The sequence below is a fragment of the Aquila chrysaetos genome, chromosome 1 (assembly GCF_900496995.4).
Source record: "Aquila chrysaetos chrysaetos chromosome 1, bAquChr1.4, whole genome shotgun sequence".
Taxonomy (NCBI): Eukaryota; Metazoa; Chordata; class Aves; order Accipitriformes; family Accipitridae; genus Aquila; species Aquila chrysaetos.
The window spans coordinates 83,970,453-83,998,023 of NC_044004.1; the positions used below are offsets into that span (position 1 = coordinate 83,970,453).

Genomic DNA, 27,571 nt, shown 5'->3' on the forward strand with positions numbered 1-27,571 from the left:
GTCAAACAATAGACTTTCTCCCATAGTTTCCCTCACAAAAAAAAAAAAAAAAAAAAAAAAAAAAAGAGAGAGAGAGAAAAAAAAAACCCCACCACGAAAAACACAAAAAACACACCACACACAAAAAAACCTCATGCATTAAGGATTTGCAGAGGAGTCAGTCACCTATTGATTTCAATTTTACTACTGAGAAGGCTAAAGACAGATTAGTGTCTTCCCAATTTTATGTCAAGCCAGGGAGGGAGGGAAGATACATTCCACCTACAAACAACTGTCTCTTCACATCTTCTACACTTATGAGATAGAAATCTAGTACTCAACACCAAACGGCTCCTCTGGAGCCACGTCATCAACTAAGGTATCAAGCTAGTCAAGTCTCTTGACTACCAACATTGGTATACAATACGTAAAATAACTTTACAAGCCTAAAACAACAGTAACTCTCATCTTACTCTCAGCAGAAGTACCTGCCACAGATTGGCCACAACACTATTGAACTCTGATGAGACTGCACAACTACACTAGTAAGAAGTTCTAATCTTGTTTGATGCCGCGCAATGAAAGAACCCAAAAGCAAAGCTAAGCCTTTTTGTTACGCTAGTGACTTTGGTACCTTTAAAATGTCACTCGGTTTCGTGTCTGAACTCCCTCTTTTCATACATATCTAAGACTTAGTAATATTTACACTTTCCATCAATATAGTTGCCCACAAAGCATTACCAGAGAACTTTATGATTAGCTAAACTTCATCAGTAGTAGAGAACATAAAAGCAACTATTGAAAATTTCATTTATGAACACTGGCAGAAAACAGTTTCCAGCATCCACTACCTACTAAAGCCCTTACTGTAAAATAACAAAAGCCCATTATTTATCCATCTAATCAGTACATAGCTGCCATGAATAGCTCTGGTCATTAATTTACACAGCATCTCCAGCATTTGTTTATCACTGTTCTACAGTTTTTCCTCAATCACAGCTGTGCTCCAAGGACAACCCAGAGGCATTAAGAAAAGGCTGTAAAAGTAATTTTCTCCTTCTTATCTCAGGTTCCCGGCCTGACTTCAAGAGCCCATTTTGCCAATTCCATTCCCTAGTCCTTCTCTTTAAGGCCATCCTGCATGCAGACAGTATTTATGTGCTACCGCTTTCCAGCATTTAGTCACAAATTAACACAGAGTAAACATTCAAGACCCTACATTCCATATAAATTATAAAACTGACATCATATTACTGTAACATGTGCCATCTGAAAACGGATGCACAGAGATGGAGGGCAGCAAACAGTTGCTTAATTGTATGGTACATTTAGGCACACAATGTCATTAACCCAGCTGAAACACTTGCTTATAAGAACATGAAAAGCACTCTTGGCCAAACATCCAGCAACATCTTCCTGGAAGCCACACAAGTTCCTAGCTGCGTTTTAGCCATTGTTTATAATGAGAAAACAGACAATATAATGTTTCTCTACCTTGAGGCCTTAGATGAAGACATGTTCAAAAAAAGTAGTAAACAGCTCTTCAAAAAGTATCAAGTAAACAGTGAAATCCAGTTTAAGTGTCTAGCAGTTAGATTGCAAACAACAGATCTCAAAGGCTGTGAAATAGCAAGTTGTACTCATTAACATAAAAGGATGAAATGTTTTTAAGCTTCAAGTGTTTTTAAGCTCCAGAAGCAAGAGCAGCTGAAACCTGATTTAGATAAACCACACTAGCCCAGACGAAGTCTTTTAAAAGGCCCAAAAAACACCTTTCACGACAAAATATTTTTCTCTGCAAGTTTTTTTCTTACTCTTGGGGCTGGACCCTATTTTCTAGGCTTACAATCCAGCAGCAGATTTGCTTCTCAGCTTTTCTCAGATGACTCCCATGACTTTTGCCTCACATTAAGCACTGATTACAATTTTAGAATTTGCTACATTTTTGCCTTGGCCCTTGGGCCTTTAGCATTTGATACCCAGAGGGTGTCAAATGGATCCTATGAGAATCAAGGCTTAGTACAAAGCCTTTCTGAAGAACCTGGCGTACAAGGAACAGCTAGTGGCTACAGCCACGTAGCAAACCTCACCACCTCAACAGACAACCTTAACAGACAGTCCTTTTGTATTATTTCTTAAGTCACAGAAGGACTTACTGCCAATTTGCAAGCACTGCAACAGTCAATTTTTCCCAGCTCCAGAATTTTTGAAGAGCAGCAAAAGGTTTTTAAAGACAATATGAAATTTAACATGGATTTTCAAGTCTGTCAGGTATTGCAAAGACACCTTGAGACCAAAATGACAACCATTACCAGGTCAGTTAATAAACTTTAGTTCCACTACAGCGACAAGTTACTAGCTTGAAGAGCAAGGAACCTTCACATTCTTCACTTCCTCAGCTGAAAATGGCTCGCATACAGCGATCGGTTTTAATACCGATTTACACGAGGAACTCCTCATATAAACAGCAGAGCCTGACCCACAGTTACACTGCCTTCCCCTTGCGCTCTAGCAACTCATATCCAAGATAATCTCAGCTTTCCCTCCAGAACAGTTTTAGCTCTCACACCTCCAATGGCAGAGAGCTAATTATTTCTGTCCCTGCCCTTCATCTCATTAAGGCAACAGATTGTTTTCACAGCCTATGTCATTTACTTATTTAAAGCTGGACCTACAGCACTTCCACCTCACAAACGGCATGTGTGGGACTGGACAGGCAGGAAGGGGGCACCGGGCCAGCACACAGACGAACCTTTTCTTGAAGATCACAGACAAGCCCATAAACTCCCCTGGAGTTTGGGATCAGGACCCCTGTCAAGATTCTCTTCTTCTATGAAAAATGGTCCCCGTGTATTTTTTAGCTGCTGATCAGTTCCACTGTGTATCTGCTAATCACTTCCTACAGCCTTGGGGATTACCATGAAATTGTTCCAAGTTATTCCAAGACACTGCCCCCCCCCCAAAAAAAAAAAAAAAAAAATATATATATATATATGTATCTCCATCTTTCATACAAGTTTCATGAGCATTTCCTTAAAATAAAATATTTTCCACTGTTCACTGCATGAATATACCCTACGAGTCCATTCTACACAGAAATAGCAGCTTTTATACTATTATCTTGCAACTGGAACACACAAGAGGAAATAAAACAACATTCCCTGTGCAAGAACAAAGTCCAACTCTGACTAATAACTAGTTAAGTTTGCTTTGCACAACACTGCTAGGTATTTTTAATGTCATATCTAAACATTCAACACACATCAAAGGATTCGTGAGGTAAGAGTGAATCAAAACTAAAGCAATGATACATTTGCAATGTAGCAAACCAGACCAAGTATTTCAAGCACCAATTCTTCACTTGGGCACACAAAACCTAACCTACAAATAGGCAACCCAAAACCTACAAATTACGATGCATTGTTCCATCGCGTTTTTAATCTTAACAGGCTACCGAAGTGTTTATACGTAGCTTTGAGTTGTAAGTGTCAAGAAATCACGTGGGAGTCTTGGAAAGACAAAACACTCATTATTCCAAAGGTACTTCATAATGCCCATAAAACATACATGCACTGCATTTTCTGTTCATCTTAGTCACAGGTCACCTCAGCATAAAAAAGAGCAGGAAATTTTTTCAGCCCCTCTCATGTCGCATACTAAAGCAAGAACTTAGTGTCTGCTCTCCCTTACCCTGCTACCTTTTAGCCCTCAGAATATCACCGCTTACACTTTCGAAGTACATTAACCCATCTCAGTTGAAAGTCAGCTTACTGGAAAAAATACTCTTATGGGAACCATCAAGACAAAGCAACCAACTTTCATCTTGAAATAAAACAGTGGGAACAGACTTTGACTTGATCAAACCAAATATTAAGGCAAAGTGTATGGTTCTGCCTTTTCACCTATGGCTACATGTCTTCAGGTGAAACTACAGTTAACACAGGTTTCAGGCCATTTTAACATGTAGATCTTCAGAGCATTAATAATGTATTATATTAAAAATTCCATTCAAAGCTTTACTGAATACAAGCCTCTGGCATTGCTTGCCATTTCTGTGGGGACAACCTAGTTTTTATGACATAGCTCTGAAGTGAAAATGATGGTTTACTGGATGTTTACACAAGACACCATTTTCTTTAGATAAAGATCAGCTTCCTGGTTACTGAAAGGGAAAGCGTACACTAAATCCAAGTGAAGCAGACTATCTTGCCTACTCAATTTCAGACTTGCAGTTTTTTTGGTTTTTTCTTCAAATCTATTTTGATACAGGAACAAGCTGTGTGATTCTCCCTCGCCCTACCCAGCTACTACAGCAGCACTGTCACCGCAGACACAAAGTCTTACAGCAGCATTTCTTCCCTGTACAGCGAGGATTGCTTCCAGTTATCTTGGATACATAATCAGATCTGTTGTCTTTCAAACATGCAGTGACCCTCCCCAAACCTAAATGCCTTGTTCAGCAGAAATCTGAAGTCCGGCAGCTGGAACGACTCAACAGTGTCTTCTTTCATTTTATTCCATCAACTATACACTCCATTTCTCTCGCTGCTGCTGCAAAAAAAAAAAAAAAAAAAAAAAATACAAAGGGGGAGGGAGGGAGAACGGTGGGAAGAGTAACAGTCCATGCTGCTGAAATGGCATAACACCGTCCTCATGACTGGCACGAACAGAGTTTCTGCTGCAGGGACACCTGCATTATTACTGCAGTATTACTGTGTTTCTGATGACGAGACAGGTGCTGATGTATTCACACAAAAATTCCCTCCTCTCCTCTGTAGTCCTTATCCCCAGCATTACAAACAACAATAGACAGACAGGTAGACTGATACCTATAGCTACAAGAAGGTTGTGAAACTATGAGGAAAACCACCTTCAGTTTAATATTCTTTTTCCATTTCAAATCTTCATTCCAAACACTTAGCATACTTACACATTAAGCAAATTTATGCATTAACTGGTATCCAGCTGCAATTGTTTGTGCGAGAAGTATTTCATGCCAACGAAAAAATAACAACACCTCAACTCATTACCTTATTAAGTTCCCTGCCCCAATTTCACATTTATGCAGAGGGGAAGAAAAAGAAACAACAAGTTATAGTCTCTGACGAGTAACAGGATGTAAAAACCACCAAAAAAAAAAAAAAAAATCATTAAAACACTCTGAAACCACCTGCCATCATGCTTCTGAAAGCTCAGCTTCAGACAATACTTTTATATTAACAACAAAAAAGCTGACACATTACCAATCCAACCACTTGAACGCAGGTACGCACCTTCCCTCTCCCAAGCCCCACAAAAAAGTTGAACACGAACATTTGATAGAAACCATCTCTTTTGGAGTGAACTTAGAAAGAACTGACCACAGAAGCAAAGCTTTGACAGTGTATGAATAACTTGCTCAGACTGCTGCTGCCTCTGCACCACCCCTGAGATGTGGTGGTCTACATCAGAGCCACTGACAAATAGATAACACATATAACAAAGGTTGTTCCCACACTGTCCGTTGCAAAACCAAAATGGAAACAGCTTTCTGCAAAATAACCCCGGCAGCTGAACTATACTAAACGGACAGCCTGATCCTACGCAGGCAATTTTTGCTGCCCTTAGCAAGTAACCTGTCATGTCTTCCCAAACAATACAAGTTTATCTATCAGAGAGACAGAATAAAGGGGACACATAACAACTACGAAGAGAAAAGATGATGCAACTGAGCTTCCCAGAACCACCCTCTTCTCTTGTCACCGACGTCCTCCAATGTCACACCTGAACAACAACTGCAGCCCCCTAAGACACTCTCTCAAGTATCTGAGGTAAGCACCACTTAAGCTACTTAACAAGTTACTTATAGGGCTACACAAACCAGAGCCTACTCATTACAGCTGTAAAAAGCTTAGAGGGGTTATGCAGCCTCTGACCACCTAGCCAATGCTCCACCTAGACTGTATCGCAGGCTCTTTAAGACAGGCCTTCTGAGCTATATAAATGGCATTTTAGAGTTTTCCCATCTCTCCTCCTGCTGAAGGACAACTCAAGGACTGCAAATCTCTCTAGATAAGCTTGCACTTCAAGCACATCCTGAGGACCACCACCACAGACTCAGACTAACCCCTCATCATGACATGGCCACCTTCGATGGATCTAGTAGTAAGAACTAAGGAACACAGAGAAAATAAGGAATACAGAACAACACAGCTGTATGAAAGTCTCTTCAGCATGTAAAAATGGGCAAGTACATTAAGCATGACTCTGCTCTTAACAAAAGGTTTTGGATGTCTACCTGAAGAGCACCTCGATTCACAGTAACGCTAGCATCTCTGTACAATGTGTGCACTACTGAAAAAGGACTAAGCAGTCCTACCGTGCACTGTTACGTCCTATTCCTCACTGACCTATTTTCAAGGGACTAATTATTCTCTTCAGCCTTGTTTAAGGAAGGTGAGCTCACTAGAAAGAGAAAATCCTTCTCTAACAGTTGGTCCCATTCCATTTCCACTGGACTCACCTTTTGCCTTGACTGTATACTCCGAGGATAGATTTAACAGATCCTTTCTCAATACAAGCATTTCCAAGCCCACAATGAAGCGCCTTGCTACAGTGACAGATCCACATCAACTGATTTAGAACCTTGAAGCATCCTCCTTTTAAATAACACCTAAGAAAAAAGTGAAAACTTAAAAAAAATAAAATAAAATCCTGAGCTGTTAAAAGCACAAATGCATCGTTTCAATTCTGCTATCTCTACAAGAGCCAAGCTTGAACTCCCAATGATAATTTATTATCTTTATCACTGGTTAACTTCAGGGGGCTTGTCTGCATGTTTGTTGCCTGCAGAGTCTTGGAGGAGAAGTATCTTGAGCTTTCTTTTCACAGCTCAATAAGCAGCCATTTCTCTGTCACTCTCAGGCTTTGTTGTAACAGATCAAGACCCTTAACTAATCCTTTGAGAAGGGAGTTTAGAGCAGCTTAGCACAACTAAAGGTGGCCCAACTTCTCACAAGCGCTTTTTCTGGAATATTTTTCACCTCTTCCATTTCACTGGCCCGATGCACTCTGTTGACATTTCAGTTCAGAACTGTGCACACCCATCCATTTCCAGCTGAAACAAGTTGTTATTCTAAGGACTGTAGATCAGCACAGCTGAACAATGGAAACACAACATCATAACTTCAGTGTAGACAAAGCTAGCAGCAATAAAGCCCTACGCCGAAACAGTGCTGCGGACCCTTGCCTTCATCCAGATTTTCTAACAGCATAGTTGAAGTCTGTTAACACAAGAGCATTTCTCTCAGATTTAAACACACGCTTATTTCTTGCAATGAGGCCAGGCCTCAGTTGACCCAAAGCAGCTCCTCTGTAGTCCACGCCAAGGAAGCTGTCAAACTTAGCAAACTATGCAGATTCAGATGAAAGAGGACAAGCATTTACAGCTATTCATGCCAATCACAGGCAAGACCACCCTCCTATCCCTCATTACGTACAATATAAAACACCGGAATCGTATGTCCATTCAAAATAAATTTGCAAAAAGAAAGCCTCCACTAACACTGCTACATGGTGAGTTTTCACTGACAGAGCATGCTCCATTTGCAAGGTTAGGAAGAGGGAAACCACCGACTTTCTCAGTCTTCGCAAAGAGATGCTTCAGATTTGCTACGCTAAATCTGCCAGAAAACATTTCTCAGTCAGCACAACTTTCAACAATTAGCCTAGTCAGCTTGGCTTCATTCCTCCCTGCATCTGCAAGTGACTACAGCAGTGGTAAAACAGCTACAACTCCCACTAGGAGTTTATTCCTGTTCCCTAACTGTTGTCAAATGACTTATTTCTGTGTGTTTCCCACCTCTGATCTTAAAGCCAAACTCAACCCCAAAACAGAGGGCAGCTCACATGCTCATTTATACCACAAAACCTCCAAACAGCAGACCACTCTGTTGTGCTGGCCACAAAATACACATGTAGGAAGACCTCAATTCCCTGAAACTTCTAACATGCAGACAAGCTATTAAGCCAACGGTATTTTGTTTCAACAATATCAGAAGGCAAGTGATTCATGTTTGCCCACATATTTTCATCCCCAAACACAGATACTGAGCTACACAGATTCATCAGATCACAGGACAAGAGAAATAATGGGAGCAGAAATTATCACAACAAGTTACTGTTCCCCTCGGGACTAAACCTCAGACCTCCTGATGCCTAATGCACTCCTTTGTTAACTCAAACACCATGTCCCCCATCTCTAGGAAACTCCTCCCCTTCCCCAAAACTTCAAAGGTAATAGCTCTGTGTTCTGACAGAAGGAGGCCCTCCTGACAACATTTGTGGAAACCCACCACCAGCACCCACCGCCACCCGTCCGGCGGGACCAGTTGTCTTCGGCTCCGCAGCAATGATGAATACCACACATTCTTGTCGTGGGAAAAGGAACCCACAACGCTACAGTTCCGTGAAAGCACGATCAACCTTTGTGAATCCAACAGACACTTAAAAGGCTCTGTGCATCACAGCAGTCTACTTCAAAACTCTACTACTCAGTTTGGATCCGGGGTGCACACAAACCTCATGCTTCAGAGACTTCCCCTTCCCAACCACAAAGCTGTTCAACTACCAGGAAAACTAAGGAAAAATCAATTTCCCTGCTGCACCAAAAACTCTAATTTTTCTTCTGTAGTGGCACCCTGAACTGCCTCTCATGTCCAAGAACTACCAGGAGAGCCTTCATCAGTCAGAACAGCTGGGGGGGTCACCCAACTGCTGCGTCTCAGAGCTTTAAAAACCCTCGTACAACATCAGACTAGCATCAAGGAAGAAGCAAAGACACTCACAACACTTCTTCCCCCTCCCTTTTTTCTCTGGTCAGGATCAAGAATATAAGCCAGGCATCTACATTAACTGCTTCCTGGACAACTCATAGCTCAAGTGCAGTATTTCGATAGTGTCCTGCCTGAAACCAACTCCACTTCAAGAAGGAGAACCAGAAGCAGTACAAGACTACCTGTCCCGAAGAGGCACAAAATGGCTCTGTGCACTGGGGCTTTACAGGTACGCTTTTCACAAACCTGCACCTAGTAGCACTGTGTTGCAAGAACTCCAGTTATTTACTTTAACGTGCTGCTTAAAGTGCTCAGGGCTTATCTGAACACCTATCACAAACTGTAGGCTTCCATTACATCAGCTGTTAAAAGGCGTAAGAGAAGCGTGTGGCAGTTATACCGATATCATTGTATATAACCATCGGAGACTTTTTACCAAACCACTTGCACAGTAATGAAGGTGCATACCAGAAACTACACTTTTAAGTGGAACATACTGACCAGTAAAAGACTTAAGTTTTCCCCCCAAAGCATCCCATTTTCTCTTTTTTAATACAAGCCGATATGGAAGTTAGCATAAAGCTTCAGTAACAACAGCCAACTTGAAATTAGCCATTTAAAGGATGATATACCAACCCTGGGGCAGCAAAATTGGATTTTGTGGTAGTAGCGCAGGGGGCTGATGAAGCATAGGAAAAAAAGCGTGGCAGAGGCCGCCTCAGCCTCAGGTGAGGTGTGCACCCCGCTGCACCCACCAGCTCTCTCCCTGCCTTCTCTGCCACAGCGTTGGAAAGGGTACAAGTCAAAACAAAGAGTCCAAAATACCATCAGGGATTGAAGAAATGTTGTCGGGCACTACAAAAAATACTGTCACACAACACACTCCCAACCCCTCCCCATCTGTCCCGTCGATGGCGGCAGACTGTCTCTTTGCTTGCGCTCAGAAAAATGAGGATCTACTTTAGAGGAAAAGACATGTCAATGGCAGACATCCATCTCTCCCAGCACAGCAAGAAAGAAAAGCTGTTTGCCTCCCACTCCTGTCTGCCTGTTTTGCCCACTATGTATAACCTATACTCCCTCCAGAAGCTTTTTTTCTCCTGTAAGAAAACACCAGGGAATAGAAGGCTTGGAAAAAAAAATATTGAAAAAACAAAGATTACAATTTTAGATAAACAGTATTTTCACTGCCCTCAATGAACAAACGATGCTCAGCAGTGCTACCACTCGTTTTGACCTAAGCTCCATATTTTTCCCTCATTGCTCCTGTTAAAAAAAAATCCTCAGATTCTCAATTCTAATCGCTCTTGCACATACTCTGACGCGTGCATTCCAGGCATCAGGTCCACAGTCACCAGAAGGACACACAAATTTATTCTATCATTCACTGTGACTACTGAGCATAAAACACAGTAAGCAAGTGGCCTGAACTGCATAACACCAGTTGGTTTTGAAACAGAAATAGTTTTAAGCTGCCCACATGTTTTCTTACACAAATTTGGCAGGAAATCATTCCCTTCTGTAAGTAGTTTTGGTCAGCTGTTCTTCACCATAGCAAGCAAGTGCTCTGCAATGAAGGATGAAGTGGCAGAAGGGAACAAGGACATGTGGAGGAGGGACAGGATGAACGCACAAACAGCTATTCTGTTTTGAGTCCAACTCAGAATTCCCTTTGGCATGAATGAAACAGTGATGTGTGCACAGGCTTGTTCACAGCAATACAGGATCAACTTGTATGCAGAGATGTAAACCAAAATGCAGGAACGCTAGAACAGTTTTTTTTCTTCAAGCAACACAATGCATAGCTTAGCTTCATCACAGCTTTCCCTTCCCATCATCAAAGCAATGAGAGCATCAGTCCCCTGTATAGGACACAATGCAAGTATAAGACAAGTCTGCCCCCCTCTTCATGGTCAGAACGCAATATGCTATTCCAGGGACTAAAAAAACCCAAAGAAACATTATACATGTCCCAACTATTGATCCTTCTTGACACTAAGTGGTAGCTCCTTTAGTCAAGGCATGCTACACTAAGTGACCAACAGACAAGAGACGTGGACACTAGAGCACGTTACAAACAAGAAAAGTGATACAATACAGGGAAAATAATACTTACTAGAAGGACAGTTTTCAAACATTTTTGTACTAATGAAAAAAAGATTGAGACATAGCAAACATCTGCATTTTGTTTCCAGCCTCCCCAACGTTTAAGTAAAATTGCTATTCTGTTTAGCATATGCAGGTTTAGCTACCATTCCCTTCTACCTTAACTTCCAAATGGAGGAAACAAAGAGACCAGCCACGCTGCTACTGCTTAAAATTCACCGTCACAGCAGAACCAGGAGACCGAAGAATAGCTCCTTAAGGGAAGTGTTTTACATCAAGATCAGCAAAAAGGGTTCATCCCAAGCAAATCAAATGCTACATGCCATTCAACTGCATAACAAACTATAGAAGCCCCCCCTTTTTTTTTGTCCTGCGCAGATGACAATTAAGACCTTGCTAGTATACTGCCTCCAAAAGTTCTGTGGCTTGCATCCAATTTAACCCATCAGTATCAGGGACGGGAAAGTAGAAACTAGAGGTCCTTAGAGAACATCGACTTTTCTCCATGTAATTATCCTGCTGAAATCTCCCTTCAGTATCTCTCATCATGCAGCATAACCAATTCAAAGTATTATGTAGAGACATACATGAAGTTAACCAAAAATAGTCTGGGAAGATATGACTACTTAGGTCAAGAACTTTGAAATTACTTTTGAGTCATTCCAGCATTGTTTATTGGTACTGGTTTATTCTTGTCGTGTAAAATTAAATGGAGAAATAGCTATGCAACTGTCCCAAAACAACCAACCACGATTACAGACAAAAACTGAGCCCAACAAAAAAGTGAAACAGAACAAACTGAAACATTATGCAGATCTCCTTTCCTTTTTTGGCATTTACACTTGAAGTCTTTTTTTCATTTCAGTACAGGAACTGATATGGCCTAGTTTACCAATCTTCCCTTCGGATGAGAAGCGAGACGATAAAGTTACAGGAGGAGACACTACAGTATCTGATTATAATCCCTATTGTTACTGCCTGGGGACCTGAGCACAGCAGGAATTATTTCTAATAATTTCAACTCATTTGGATAAAATTCTGACAGGCTTGATAGTCACGGAATTCTTCCTTCACTACAAACTACTGTTAGGCATACCTAATAAATGAATTACAATTTTTATTTTGCTCTATTTGGCACACCCAACTGAAAGCTGCTGCATATTGAACAGATTTGAAAAGGTTTTTACACATGGTAAATTAACAGACTTGTGAAGGTAGCTACAGCAATGCACAAGTATTTGACTAAATCCAAATACACCTTCCTCCCCCCCCCTGTCAAAAAGAGGTCCTATTAAAAAAAATAAATCAAGGTTTAAGGGCAGAGCAAAGACAGCAATTTTAAGTGGAGTCTTTCTTTGCATGCTAGATATTCAAATTGTGTGCCAAGTTCCTTCAAATCACTACCACAATTTTGATTTCTACTCTCCCCTTAATGCTTCTGATCACATCTCTTCCACAAAGGTATTTTAGCATATTTATTCAGTGTTTACACAAATATAGCTCCAGTATCGGCTGCTAAATGGACAAGCTGCATCACAACTCATTTCTTCTCCTTCCCTCCCCGAGCACAAACTACGTTCAGCTATATTCAGATCACAGATAAAACTGCTAGTACAAAGTTCCTTTTCCTATTACAACACGCTTGTCCACAGTGAGAGACAGGAACACCACATTTCTTCCTAAAACATCACAGATGTTCAAGTCTGTCACCTACTAACAGAATGTTGCTGTTTTAAGTGCAATGAAATTGAATAAACTGCGCAACGAAATTGAAGAAACTGCGCAAGAACTGTGCAGCATGGGAGTTGGTGGCCATAAGGTGACAGAAAACCACATTTATACTAGCCAGTTATCCAGATTTCCTTCTCATGTGTGATTTTGATGCTGAGGTAGTGTAACAGGTTGTTTTGAGAGTGGGTTACAGCTTTAGAGCATGTGACTTCCTGTCAGTCAACACAGCCAGCAAATTCCAGCAAGGCAAAGATCTGAAGAGATTTTATGCACATGCAGGAAAAAAGGGACAAGTACCTTAGGCATGAAAAGAACCTTTTTACACACTTCTATAGAAGTTTAAAGACAGGACATATGGGGGAAAAAATCTCAATAAATTCACCTAAAACATGCCTCTCAATTCTCTTATTGTTTTTGATGAAGTACCTCATTTGAACCAACAGCTTAAAAGACAGAAGGGTGGGAAGAGATCTTTGCAGATCATCCGATCCCACCTGCTAGTCAAGGCCTTGGTTAAGTTGTCCCAATGAGCAAGACGCTCACTGGCAGACACAACCAGTGAACAATGTTGACCTTTCAAACTGCAGTTACACAAGTACGAAGTTACTTATCGCCTTAAAGGTTTCTCGCACGATAATTGAATTTTCATATTATTGTATCAAGAACAACTGTTACTGAAAAAGATAAAGCAATAAAGCATAAATAACAAGAACAGTTTCCAATTATACTATCAAGCTTGTAATCTCTTCCTGCAAGTCAAGGACAGACAGCTTAGGACCCAAAGAAATCATATCTACCAGCTTCTACTTCTTGCCTGTCACACAGGGGAACGCAGATCCAGCAGCTGAAAATTAGCTCCTTGCCCTGCAAAACAGTCTTACCAAATTAACTGGAAGGGGGAAAGTAACAGCAGTCAAAGACAGGACTTGCTTTTCTAGAAGACTACACCTACACCCTTGCTGCGAGATCTTTGCCTCACACCACAGAAAAAAATGGGTAGAGGAGGCAGTATTAGGGGGAGAATATTTTCAAGGGAAGGGAAATCACCTTCCTATGTTTTATTTGAAAGCACTAGACAACGATACAGAAAGAGCCCTTGGGAACCAGCCAGGCAGTTTCACTCTAGTTTCCACTCACCTTTGTGAAGCTGCAAACACACAAGCTAGCAGGGCCTAGGTGACTGCCATCACTGCTGCTCAGTCAGACTGACAACATTCTGTCAAATCCACCGAGCCAGGGGAAGAAGGCGGCAGCACAGAGTTTTTCACTACATAAATAGTTGCATAGTAGATCAAAAAGCTGCTTAAGTATCTCAGCCAGTAAGATTAGAAAGCCCATCTTCTCTCCAGCGGATTCAAGATATGCACAAAAAAAACCCACAAAAAAAAACCCAAAAAAGTATTTTTGCTCTAAAATTTCCTAAAAGACTCATGTGATACTACCAGTCAAGCAAGGATATGGTACAAGTTCAGGCATCCCGGTCTTCCTACTCGTCTTCACTGCACATCGCTACGGATATTAGTGCCACCTCCTGAATATAAGATGGCTGATGAATATTAACCTCTTCCGTTAGCGTGTTCAGCTTGCTTTCCTTCAGGCCAGTTTTCCTCTCTGAACAATACTTCAGACAAGGCCTATTCAACTATGTTCAGTTCTCACTCACCCAGAGAGCTCCTGCACATGAGTTCACCTCAGAACAATTTAGTCCCACACCCTGAAAAGGCAACCAAAACCACCTGCTTTTCTTAAAGTTTAGGCAAACTATGGCACGATCAGCAAGCTATTGACTGGCTCAAGTGCGCTAACCAGATGCAAACGACAAACAAAACAGAAGGTCGTAGCTACTCTTCGGCAGCACACGTGTTCTGACAAAAAGGTCATTTCTACGTCAGACTATCAGGCAACAGCATAACTTCACAGCACCGCAACAAGTCAGAGTCCAGCTCTTGATGTACTTACAGTGCTCCGTACTGCGTTCTTGCTGCCTTGCCACCAGCTTCAGCTAAACCTTTTAAACACCGTTGCGGGGGACGACCTCGCAGCATTTAAGTGGGGGTCCTCTTGTTAACATTAGCTCAGAATTTCTTGAGAGTAAGCCTTAGAAATCCTACTACCTTGGACCCAGTCAGGAACACAAGCTTCCAGTATCATCAGCTGGGGTTGGGACCAAATGCAGCCCAGACTTAGTAATGATGCCTTAATAAAAGGAATAGTACAGCAGTGCTTCAACTTACTTGAAAATAACACATCAAGACAACGTTGTTCTAACAAACAACGTATGAACAACTGCAACGAATCACTAGGAAATGCTGGAGCACATTAGTAGCCAATGCTGACTTCATATAGGCAAACTCTTTAAAAAGACAGGAAAAGAGGCAAAAAGTAAAACAGACAAGATTACCAAGAGAAACTGTGGGGAAGAAAATAGCGAAAGGAATCGTTTCTTTAAGAGCTGGAACATGGCAAAGCTACTAATGCCCAGACCAGAAATACTGTAATATAACCCTGACTTAAATCTTCAGACCAAGAGACTACAGTGTTTATAAATATTAAAACCTTGGCCTGTTAAAAAAAAAAAATAAAATAAATTGCATTGCAGAGGCCTCTCTGATCTCCAAACTTGCATTACAGACATTACTCTATTTAGTGTTTGCTCTTCCTTCCATGATTGTTTCACAAAGCAACCGTGTACTCAAGCAGGGTAGTCTCCACTCTATATAAAGCTTTTGGTCGCTACATGAGCTATGCTCCACTGTCCTCACTGTGGCTCGACTAGACAATTGAACGTATAATACATGATCCTTCCATATTACCTCACCTCCGACCGACACCAATGGCAGCTACATACAAACTGAAGTACGATCTTAGAGGTTACTAAAATATCCCCATGATTCTAGCACAAAATTAAAACAAATCTTCTGCAGTTCAGAAATACTCCCAATATCACAATAAGAAATGAAGGTTTGTTAGCAATGATTTTGAGTTTCAGTTCAAGGTAGGTGAAAGATATTTAAGCTAGAAAGTCAAAGGATTTTTTTTTTTTCTTTGAATGCACTTACCAAGGACATAAAGAAGCTGCCACATGTGGGCTTGCGTTATACTCCAGTCTGCTTCTCTTAAGTCAAGCACAAACAAGATTTCTAAGAATCTGAAGGTCAGAACGCATGGTTGCTCCTCTTGAAAAGTCAGAAATCAACACAGGGAATATAAATTTACCCCTCTACTGCCGTAAGCTTCCTACGTGCATTTCTGTGCTGTGAGTCCGAGTTCAGCACACCACAATACAGACCCCATCCTCATCTGTCAGGACAAACATACCTCCTTTTCTCCCAACCGAGAAAAGGTTTCTGTTGACTCACTCAAGTGTCAAAAACATGACTACGGGTTTATGTCTCTCTTTGAATACCATACTAAGGTCTCCTGTAGCATAATTATTCCTTCAATAGCACAGATGAGCCAAAACCTGAAAGGTTATACCAACAAAAAAAGCCTTGTTGTCAGTTCAGTCAGACATCAACACAGAAGTACGGCCAAGATACACGTTATCAGAAGAACCAAATGAGAGAGAAGCAACCTGCAGATTAACCCCACGGTACTTAAATTTTATTCAACTGTATTCCCACACAGCACTTTCAATACCAGATTCAAGTAAGAAAGCCAAAACAAAGTTCATCTTCAGCTGATAGTAGCAAAGCCAGCTCAAGTTCCGCATTAAGTACACCTTTTTTGAAAGTGGCTTAAACACACAGCAGCCAGGACGCCGCATGGTATCTTCCAGGCTAACAACCATTTCCACCTACAGTTCCGTTAAACTTGCTGAAGAATTATTTTAGTTTTATCCTCTGATAGGAAAGAAGCATGGGGAAAAATTATTTCTAACAGAGTCCTGCAACTTCAGCAATGAAACAAGCAGAGACTATGCTTTCACCTCATCTTGTTTCTTCCTCTACCCAAGGAAGTAGCCTTCACACTAGGGCAAGCTAGAACACGTGAACTATGGATTACTTGATGACTATCTACCTTTTTAACTCAGAAGTGATTTTTGCCCCAGAAGGACCCACTCGCTTCTTGTGGTAAGGACATCTAACACAGTTTGAACCTCAGTCTCTACGGTAACTCAACATAAACTAGCACGCTACAGAAAAAGTCGTTTTTCCCTGTTTTAAATTATAACCAACTTAGAGGTGAAAACATTCTTGAAGATTTTATGAAGAGGCAAGGACTGATCCCTCCAAATTTAACTGAATACTAAGCAGTACAAAGTCTGTCCAATAAAACAGAGACCAGACATAGATTCTTTTGCCTAAGCAAGAGCAGTTCTCCCAATCTTCACACTGCTGTCTTTGAACGAACATCAGAAACTGCTCCACGGGAGAAAAAAAGCCCTAAAATGGAAAAATAAGACACACACTGTAAACACACTGTTCAAAGCTACAATAGAAACAAGTTCTGAGGGAACCAAGTTTTACCTCTGGACCCGTACTGGGAACGCAAAACAATTACATTGCTTCTACCGATGCACTAAGAAATTACCAATAGCCTCCACCGCTACCAGAGTATTTCAGAGATTCATGAACAACTGATTCAGTCATAGTTTACACGCACCTAAAGTCAGACAAGCCGTACTTGATTTTTGAAGATGTTTTACCTGCATACAGTTGGTCTCGTCACCAGGAAAAAAATGTGTGATGAAATTATCAAAAGAAAAGTCACCGCATCTTACTCCGAGAAGTAAGATGTAATTGCTTAGCTCACACGTACAAACCCCGAATACTGCTATACTGACAAAATTAATTTGCTACCTGCCTTTCCAAACAAGACTATTAATGAATACCAAGTATTTTATCAATTTGACATACTATGCAGCTGCATATGACAACTGTATTTAAAATAAAGAAGAAAAAAAAAAAAAGAAAAAGCTTTCGGTATTCAGTAAGACAAGTGAAGTACTGAAATATTTGTCTGATGGCAGACAGCCCAGTTCACTTTTGGTCTTCCTACCTCGCCACAGAAACCCATCCGCTCAGACAGATACTGGTAAAGACATCTTGTCTGTACATCTGTACCAGTTTCTTAAGCACAAACTGAGCAGTTGTGTTAACATTCTGGATGTCATTATGTTAAACAGTTCCAAGGTTCACAAGGAAGTTAACAGCAACACCAAGTATTCCTATTGATTTAAAATTTCAGAGCAACGTAAAGAGTAACCTAAGTATGGCCGTTAAGGAAAAAACCTACCGGACAAGCGCCACCGAAAGCACTGGTTTGTTTACATTTTGACAGCAGCTAATAAGGTAGCAGCTTCCATTTACAATAAAGAGTACATGCAGATATACTGAAAAGTCAACTGGCAACGAACTCATATTTTTTGCTTGCAAAACCAGAAAAACCACAGGAATAACAACAACAAAAGAAGATACTTCCTTGAAGTACTGCAGCTAATATAATCTGGAGCAGAGACCTGTGTCACTTGGAACAGAAGTTTCACCTTACGATTCCTAGGCAGGCCTCTCTCCCCATTTGGCTGAAATAGCATTTTCACATTTCACTCGCCAGAAGGGAGTGTGTCATTTATTTCATAACGCGGGATCTACTTCTGCAGAGGAAGTAAAAGCAGACCACGCTTAAGACGACCAGAAAGATGGTAAGAGAAATTATACAGGCCTAACACCTATTCGGTGCAAGCAACGGGAACGCTGGCAAAAAAAAAAAAAAAAAAACCAAACAAAAAACAAAAACAAAACACAAAAAGAGAGTTATGACAACCGGCTGTCCTGCAGAAGGGCCGAAAGCTGTAGCAGCCTTCCCTCAATGTCAGCTCCAAGCACACGCAGGGACTCCAGAAAACCCTCCCGGATCACGCAGCAGCACACTCCACGGCGCGCAGGCGGCCTTCCCTCCTCCCCCAGCACCCCTCCAGTCACTCGCGTGTCCCTGTGTCCCCGTCCCCGAGCACCGAACCAGGCGGAGGGCCGCCGTCCGGCCCCCGCCGGCCGCCCAACCGAAGGCAGCCCGCGGACACCCGGCCGGCGCAAGGCCTGGGAGGAGGGCGGCCGCTGCCCCGGCGGGCACACCGCGCTCCCACCCTAGGCCCCGAGTGCCCGCCCGCCTCCAAACCGACTCCCGGCCGGCCTCGGGGCCGCCGGGACCCGCCTGCCCTGCGGCGGGAGGCCGGTCTCCCCCGGCAGGCCCCCGCCGCCGAGGCGCTTCCCCGGGGCTCGGCGGCCGCCGCCGCCGCCCCCCCGCCCCGCCGCCGACCCCGCGCACCCCTTTGTTCTGCGGCCCTCTCCCGCCCCTACCTCCAGGATGTCCTCCAACACGTACGCCTCCATCGCGGCGGCCGCCGCCTCCGCCTTTGCCTCACCGCCCGGCCATGTTCCTCTCCTCTCCCTCCCTCCCGACCCTCCGCCGCCGCCGGGACGGACGGACGGACGGGCTGCCGGCCGCCCGGCAGCAGCAGCAGCAGCAGCACGCTCGCTTCCAACCACCCCCCCCCCCCGCTGTCAGTACGGGAACAGGAAATGGACTGTTCCACACCGCGCAGAGCGGGCACCTACCACCCGAGCGCGGGGGTGTGCGGCGGCGGCGTCCCCGGGGCAGCGCCGCCGGCAGCCCCCGGCCAGCGCCTCCGCCCGGCTCCTCCTGCCCTGGTCCCTTCAAAGAGCACCTGAGCATCCCAAAAAAAAAAAAAAAAAAAAAGAGAAGAAAGAATAAAGAAAATAAAAGAAAAAAAAAAAATCCTAACGAAACCAGCTCCTTCCTCCGGTTTCCATCACGCATTTCACCGCCCTTCCCCTGCCGTTCGTGCGGCGGCCGGCGCTTCTCCTCACCCACCGCCTGACCCTCCGAGCCCCCCGGCTCGCACACAAAACCATCTGAGAGGGTCTGACAAACCCTCCGGGGGCACATCAGCAAGGCGGGGGACGCTCGAAGGGACCCACCGAAGTTGGCGAATCCGCTGCAGGTGGTTTTCCTTCAGTCTTATTTATTGCCATCCTGTCCTAGCCGCTCGCGATAACAAAGCGCGCTCCTCACAAAAAGGAAAACAAAACAAAACAAAACAAAAAAAAAAAAAAAAACCACAAAACACCAAACCTTAGGTGAAGCAGAGCTATGGCATGGCTCACATTTTTTTTCTGCGCTACCATCTGGCTTCCCGATCCAGCAAAACCTCCTAAAACCAACTAACCCATCTTAAGTGCCACGCTGTCAAAAGTAGTTTCCAACCACCCCAGACTTTTCTCCTCGACTCCTCGAGGGCGATGCAGGGCGCAAGAATGCCAGAAATAGCCTGCGACACCAGTAACAAAGGGACTGACCATGTGAAGCAAGGTCTCCAGAAGGTAGCTGTGAGAAACACCATCATCATCTCCATGCTGCTTCTCTGCTTCACCCAAAACACCAAGTGGTAACTCAGACCAAAAGAATTAAATTTTACACGCTCCTTCAAACATTAGGTGACAGTGATACCCATTTTGCGCATAGCAGGTCAAAATCGTTGAGCAATCGCATCTGCAGCTCTCAAAATGTTTCATTTCCCAGTTCAAAAAACACACCATAATAAATCTTGTCGACCCCACAAAAATCTCCTCTCTCACAAACTCATTTTAGCAGAGCACAAAAGTGTCTAATGGCCAAAGAAATTAAGTTCACGTTTTGACTTGAAGAAATGCTAGTAGTAATCACTTTTTCTAATCAACATCATAGTTTTCCAAAATACGCTCTAATTGTAACAAATATTCTCCTCTTAACAGCAAGAATATTCTTACCTGGTTTTAGAAAGCTGACCAGACTGACTACTAACATCACAAAGAGAATTTCTAGTTGATCCGTCTAAATTGTAGGCACAGCTACGTTCTTCTGCCAAGATTTCTGTTCTTTAACCCCTAAAAATGGGAAATACATCCTACTCACCTATCAGAAAGTCTCTCACTGTAGACAAACTCTACACCTGCTCCGGCAGTCCATATTATTTTTCCACTTTAGGGAACACCCCAGTTTTTAGACCGTTTTACCAGAATTCATTCAAGGAGCACCTCCTCTACGGGCTGTTCATTTTTGACACTGCAGAACTTGTCTTGAGCCTGTTGTCAGAAGTTCGTATGTCCTACATCATTCATGTCACAGAATAATTTTTATGCTAGTCATCAAATACCTTAGTGAGCTCTGAACTTTGCCTATTCAGATGGTCAGGTTTCCTTTCAGAGGTACTATACTGAAAGAGTTAACTGATAAATCCAGCCATTACTACTTTGTCTGCTATTCAGCCAGTTTGGGTTTTTTTGAAGTTCTAAACAATCTTAAAAAGAAAAAATTAATGACTTATCCTTATAGGACGTTAATTGTGAAGACAAGACAACATTTTCCAGCATTTACCATAGACTTCAACCCACTGAGGTTTGTCTTAACAGTATTTTCTCCAGGATCAAATGTAGTAATGCCTTCCTGGCTTCCTATCAAACTTTATTGGGTACGTGTACCTACAGAAGCAAAAGCTCAGCAATCTAAAGTTAGATACTCAAGAATATTCATAGAAGCCTTAGCTGTCTTGAGGGAAATGAATCATACAGACATCTACCCGTCACAGCCTACTTCCTGTAGGAAACTTTTGTCCATGCTAACAATCACAGGACAAAACTCCATGGTTCCACTGGAGTAGTGCTTTTAGGTCAGCATTTCTAATATCCTTAGCAGCCCTTTGCAACTGATCCTGTGTACATGCAACCTAGCAATTACACACAAATGTTAGCCCAAGTACAAAGTTATCCCTGCCAACTTAAAGGATTCCTTTATATTAAAAAAAAACCCAAACCAAAAAAAAACCCAGCTACCACCTCCCACATAACACTCATGTCTCAGAAGACCAGTTATTCAGTCTTCTGAGCATCAGAAGGAATTAACAGATACCTTATATCACCAAAAAAAAAAAAAAAAAGCATAAAACGCACAACTTAGCACCAAAATTAAGATACTTTACACACGACAACACCAAAAACATTTTCAAATGGAAAGACAGCATAAGACAGGAACAAAAGAAGTTGTCTGTTCCATGCAAAGCTAACTGAATAGCATCATCTCCATTTTTACAAAACAAGTGCAAGATTTTCAGGAGGAAGAGAAACAAGCTCACCTCAAGAGCTGCACCCTTTCCCATCCCACTTCGAAAACAACAGAGAGTTCTGTCTGCAACAACATAACTTCATTTACAAATCCGTAAGCAAAAGAATAATTCGGAGCTTCTCAAGTTGTGTTACACTATCAGAAAAACCACGAGGAGCCAGGTTGTACGCGTGAGCAATGAGGGCAGCAGACAACCTAACCAGCTAGATACTCCACTGAAAGCAAGTCACACTCAACATATGTTTGCTTTCACACTCAAATTCTCAATACTCCAATCCCCTTCATGTCTGTGTTCCCTCACCTCCTCCCCTCTCTGGGCTCACCATCATCTGCAGCCCTCTGATGCAGGCTTCGAAAGAAGCACTCGTTTGCCAAATGATATCCACTACTCCACTTAGTACTTAAAAAAAATTTATAGTCTGGAATACCAAATTCCAAAAAGCCTGTTCCCAACACTTTACGCCACTACTATGAGATCTTAGGTAAAATGTAAAGGATTTAATGCAGGCTTCCGTTCTGTTCCTGCAGGAAAGAGAGGCATCTAGGGGCCAAAAAACCAACCAACCAAAAAACCCTATTTCATGTCCATGATTAATTTCTTTCTTATTTCTACTGTGCAGTTTGGGGTTTTAAACACAGGTCAGAAAATGTAGCTTCAAGTTTTGCAAAGGTGAACACAAATTCGTTTCTTCCTTGCTTTCAAGTTCAACTCTATGAATTACTATGAACTAAGAGGTTTTAGGAAAAAAAAAATGTTCTCTTTTTGAAATATCTCAGCTTCTATTTGAAAGCTCATTATCTTTATTTTGCCTTACTCTGAAGGGCATGAGCCAGTCAGTACTCTCACCTATTACTATCCACTACTACAAAGCAGCCTTCTGAACAAGTGGTACCTTAAACCAACGCAGCCGTCCAAGCTGTGCACATCTATCATGTTTTCTTATTATGGTCCCTTACATTCTGTAAGCCTGAAAACGCAGAAAAGCCCTTATGTTCCCCACACAGAAGGGGGCAGAGTAAACATTTGAAGTGCAGCTTGAGGAGACAAACTTAGCACAGCACTGCTTAAAAATGGGGAAAAAAGTCCTATTTCAAGATACACTGAAGCCTGTTAGACCAAAGGGAATCCTGAGTTACTATTTTGTGAAAGGCAAAGCCGGGGACGAGTACAAATCAGGGTCGGTTCGTTCTATGCTACGTTCCCCGTACAGCACTGGTAACTAAGGGGAAAGTGTATGATTTGACCAAAGGGAGAATGAAAGCATCCGCAAGAACACAGCTGTTCATGCAGGATGAAGTATATAGCAGAGCTATAAATGCGCAAGAGCTAGAGGACAGTTTTTAAGAAGACTCTTCGTTCCATCTTCCAGTACCTCACAGGCCACCAGGAATTTTGAAATGGCATCGCTCAGATTACGTCACCCTGAAACACAAGCATTTTAACAATTGATCCGAGACAGATTCTGGCACCCAGAAATGTAAGCATTTGAACAATTGATCAGACAATTCCCACTCTTATATCACAAAAGCACATTGTTATCTATTTACAGCTGATCAAGCAGTACTGGTCACCAACCGTCCCAAAGCACATAAACACACTTTTTTGTGTGTTTCCAGAGTCACAGAGCTCAATGTCAAGGTTGGGTTGTTTAAACCGTGTCCCACGCGGATGCTAACACCTTACTCAGCAGAACCATGAGGTGCACTCATTACTAAAAACATGGATCGTTTTGAGATGGGGCAGGGGAAGAGTTGAAAATAGCCCTTCAATACAGTACAAAGCATCACTGGGTTACCCCCTTCAGCACGGCTTACCCAAGGATTTCTCTTTCCAGCAGTAGGTAAAAGCCCTAACAAGATGACCTCAGATAGAGGCAACAATTTCCTGAGACAGTCAAGACCGAAAAGCAGGGTGGCTTTCCAGCCAAAATTTTGTGACATGCCGATTTTCCGCAACGTGTAGAGCGCCAAGAGGCAAAAATCCCACCACTGTCACACGGAATACCTTGAAAACCGAGGCATCTACCACAAACAAAATATATTTGAACAAGTCGAATATGACAGGATACACTTGCAAAGAGAAGACTGACATTTCACATAGATTAGAAACACCCATGAAATGAAAAAACTCAATTAATCCACAAAGGGCAAAATTCCATCATTAAAACTTTCAAATGACCAAGTTTCCTCTCGTAACATGAAACAAAAAAACATGGTAAGATAGATGAGCAGTTGTTTGTATGCAAGAGAAACATTCAATGGTGCAAACAATATTCAGACAGCTTTTTCAAAAGGCTGCTTCAAACTTGTGTTGAAAGACTACGTGGGTGAGAAGCACATCCAAGTCAGCAGCAGTAAAGCACCTAGAAACTTGACCCATTATAGATTCTCTCCCGAGCTTCATTATTGGTACTGGGAGAGCATTCCTATTACTGCTTAAGGGAAGAGCAAAAAACATGTCTAAGACAAGAAATCACCTACAGAATAATCCACAAAAATCAATCAGATGTCTTCACGAGTCATTACACACTGAAGGGATGACTTTTGGTACTCTGGACTTTCTTTATTCCATCTTAGAGGCTGCAGAAGCAGATCACCAAAACAGTGCTTTAAATGCAACAACCTCATAAAAATCTAGGAAGCTGGTGTCCCTTGAAAACAGATGCAGTTAGTGAAGCTATTCTGGATTAAACAATATGCAGTCACCAAAATTATCTTAAAGGTAGCACAGGGAAAAGGGGAAAAAAAAAAAAAAAAAAAAAGGCAAGAAACCTAACTTAACTGGGAGAGACACTAACAGGTAAACAACTCAGAAAGACACACTACAATTACCCACCAGCTAATGCACATGTCCCCCTCCTTCTGCTAATAAAAGCTTTCAGCTTTGTGTTGGGTCCATTTCTTCCCTTTTTAGAAAGTTATGATACTCCTACCCACGTTCATCTTGCTGGACTGAGCCAACTTCTTCCTATCTGCTCTTAGAGTAAATATAAACGTTTTTCAAAACCCTCTACAGCTAAGTCAGAAGTGAACTTTTCCCCAGACACCCCTAAGGGTACACACTACTTCAGATAAATGAACTAGTATTTATCAACCTTCATTAGGAACTACATACCCACCTGTGCATATACCTTTCATCACTCCATCATATCAGTAGCTGGTTCAGATAACCACTAAGACACTAAACATGTTCTTCTGTACTACTTCTCATATCAAGTCTTTTCTTTTTTAAATACAAAAATCTTGTTATACTGCAAAAGCACAACCTCTACTTCATAGTAACTTGTATCAGTCATCACTTGGTGCATTTTGTAAGGTCCCTTAGTTCTATGTCTATAAAAAAAAAAAAAAAAAAGTTTTAAACCTACTGTTTCACCTTCTCTCTCCAGACAGATTCATCGAACTCCTTACTCTTGATCCTCAGTGGTTAGTGATTACATAAAATCAAGTCAGTCCAAAAACAAACCTCAGGAACCATCTGAAGTCATAGCCCTCCGCTGCTTTTTCTATTTTCACGTAGTCTATCATTTTCCTTTTCTTCGCTTCTTACAGCAATCACATCTCTGCAGTTGTCAGCCTGACTACATTTACAACATCATTCAGATAGGTGCTTTAGTGAACTTCAAATCAAAGAAATCTACTTTCTTCCTTTGATTTTTATTATTGGGGTGGGGGCGTGTGAGGATGATGGGCTTTAACCTGATAAAAAGCTACAGGTTTTAAGACATACTTTTGTTCCAATTTATTTTTATTCCCTTATGCCTATAATTCAGTGTATCTTTCTGAGCATTTCCAGACTTTTCTGCCAAAAACTGCAGTGGAGCATTCACCGAGTTTTGCAATCGCATGATCCTTGCTGCCCATCCTTACTATCACACCACCCTCGCTTCAGCTCCATTACCTCCCACAGATAAGGAAACGTCCATAACAAATCCACATATTTTTCTTCTATAACAACTATGCAACAACTTTTTTGACCGTCCAAGATAATTTCCCACTCACTAACTAAGCCTTCTCCCAAGACAGATCTTTCGTTTCTGTCCAGCATATTTTTCACTTGGCCTAGGGCAGCAGCAAGGCATTCAACACCCTTCTGCCACATTCAGTATTTTCTCCTCATTTAGTTTTACTCGTTTTGGTAAGCATATAAAGCCAGAGAGGTTGAAATTCTATTCTTTAAGGAGCTTTAATATGCTACTCTTGAGACATAGATTTTCCACAGCTCCAAGGAAACTAGTATCTTTGAAAGGTGTCTCTACGTAACTACCTTTGAAAGTGCCAAGATAAACACATCCTGAGCTTTTTATGTCAATTTAAAAGACTGCATAAAACTAAAAAGGTTTAAAGACTGCCTGTTGACAACAGACTCAGATGTTTATGACCTGTCTGATGGAATAACCCCGCCCGATTCCCTCCGCACAACCTTCCTCAGATCTGCTCTCCCTTAACAGAAACACTATGCTGGCAAAGTATACTTGGCAGCTTGCATGAACTATCAGGTTCTGGCGGGATCAGGGAAGATGATGACTCCATATGCAGAGAATCCTTTTCAAATAGGTATTATCTCCTCCCAGTACTAGCTGGGGCATTTCGCATTCACGCTGCATTACCACTTCATAGAAGATTTCTCATTCAAGGGTCAATAAAAAAAGGCAATCATTTCTTCAACTGAAAAAAAGTTAGCAACATAATGCCAGAGAGCTAAGGAAACTATAAGGGTTCACTGACAGCACACAGAAGCTCAAAGCAAAAGCATTCCGCTTATAGGACTTTTTCCAGGAACACTAAGGCAAGGGATGTCAAAAGCTAGCTCTGTCTCAAGCAAGATTGCAACACTCAAGTCAAGAGTCATAAGTTAAGTAGTCTTAAATTCTATTACCAGCCTCTTAAACATACCATCAATCTCAAAACAGAGGGCAGATGCACAGTCTAAAAATATTTCTGAAATAAGTCTTTACCTATGCCTAAATGAAACTGACATCTAAACAGAGTTTTATGGTGCAGTAGGTAAGCAGCATTCTGGCACAGAGCAAGAGAAACTCTTCTAAACAGCAAAGAGCCTTCTTCCCCAGTAAGTGCTTACATCAGCCCTATTATTTTGAATTTCAATTCTGTAAGGCAAATCTAAGCACAGAAAAAAGAGGAAAGAAAATATCTTTACTCATCCATAGCACTACCCTGAAGATGAACTAAACTAGAACACCATTAAAAAGCAACTGAGTCAATATCCATTCCTGCAGTTCTGCCTTCTCATTTGTCCAGTGTGTTTTCTCTCTTATTGGAGGGGCCTCTACGATTTTGCTACGGAGGAACTGCCCAATGCAAATTCAAACAGAACTGACACAAAGGTGCTAAAGTGAGACAAAATTACGTAGCATGACACAAGCATTTTAAAAGTGTTTTTCATCAGAAGCATAAGATTACTGGCACAACTTTTTGTCTAAGGGGAGCTTTCTGTAAGAGAACTTACTTGAAGTTCTCCGCTTTAAGTAGTCCACGTTTTCACTGGATAATACTACGTTCCGAGCCTGTAGTCCAACAACTTTCAACACACTAAAGAAATCTGCTTTTGGGCTAAACACAAGATGGGGAACACGTTCAGATAAGACAGCAATTTGGGACAGGGAGGTTCCTTCTTCCAACAAATTAAAATATATTCCTTTCTCATTCCACATGTGAAATATTGGTGACAGGAAAGCTATGCATAATGTAAGCAGCATTTGGACAGCCTCTAAACAGAGTAGTAATTACTCACACGCAGGAGTCACGTACAGTCCAACAACATTCACACTAACGCCTCTCAAATTCTAAGATAGTTACTA

General features: G+C 41.9%; 1 protein-coding gene across 5 annotated transcripts in view; it reads right to left on the reverse strand.

Annotated features, from left to right (window-relative positions):
* Window positions 1–27,571, reverse strand: part of ANKRD17 (ankyrin repeat domain 17) — a 95,475-nt gene that overhangs the window by 56,496 nt on the left and 11,408 nt on the right. For 3 of the 5 annotated variants that reach the window (XM_030032000.2, XM_030031816.2, XM_030031737.2), the window contains exon 1: window positions 18,929–19,038. The exons of 1 other annotated variant lie outside the window; for it this stretch is intronic. In XM_030032000.2, the coding sequence (XP_029887860.1) occupies window positions 18,929–18,961 (33 nt within the window). In that variant the 5' untranslated portion in view covers window positions 18,962–19,038. Of the gene's footprint in view, window positions 1–15,688; window positions 15,713–18,928; window positions 19,039–27,571 lie in introns of those variants that run through there. One more of the 5 variants, XM_041126989.1, reaches the window with a different exon arrangement.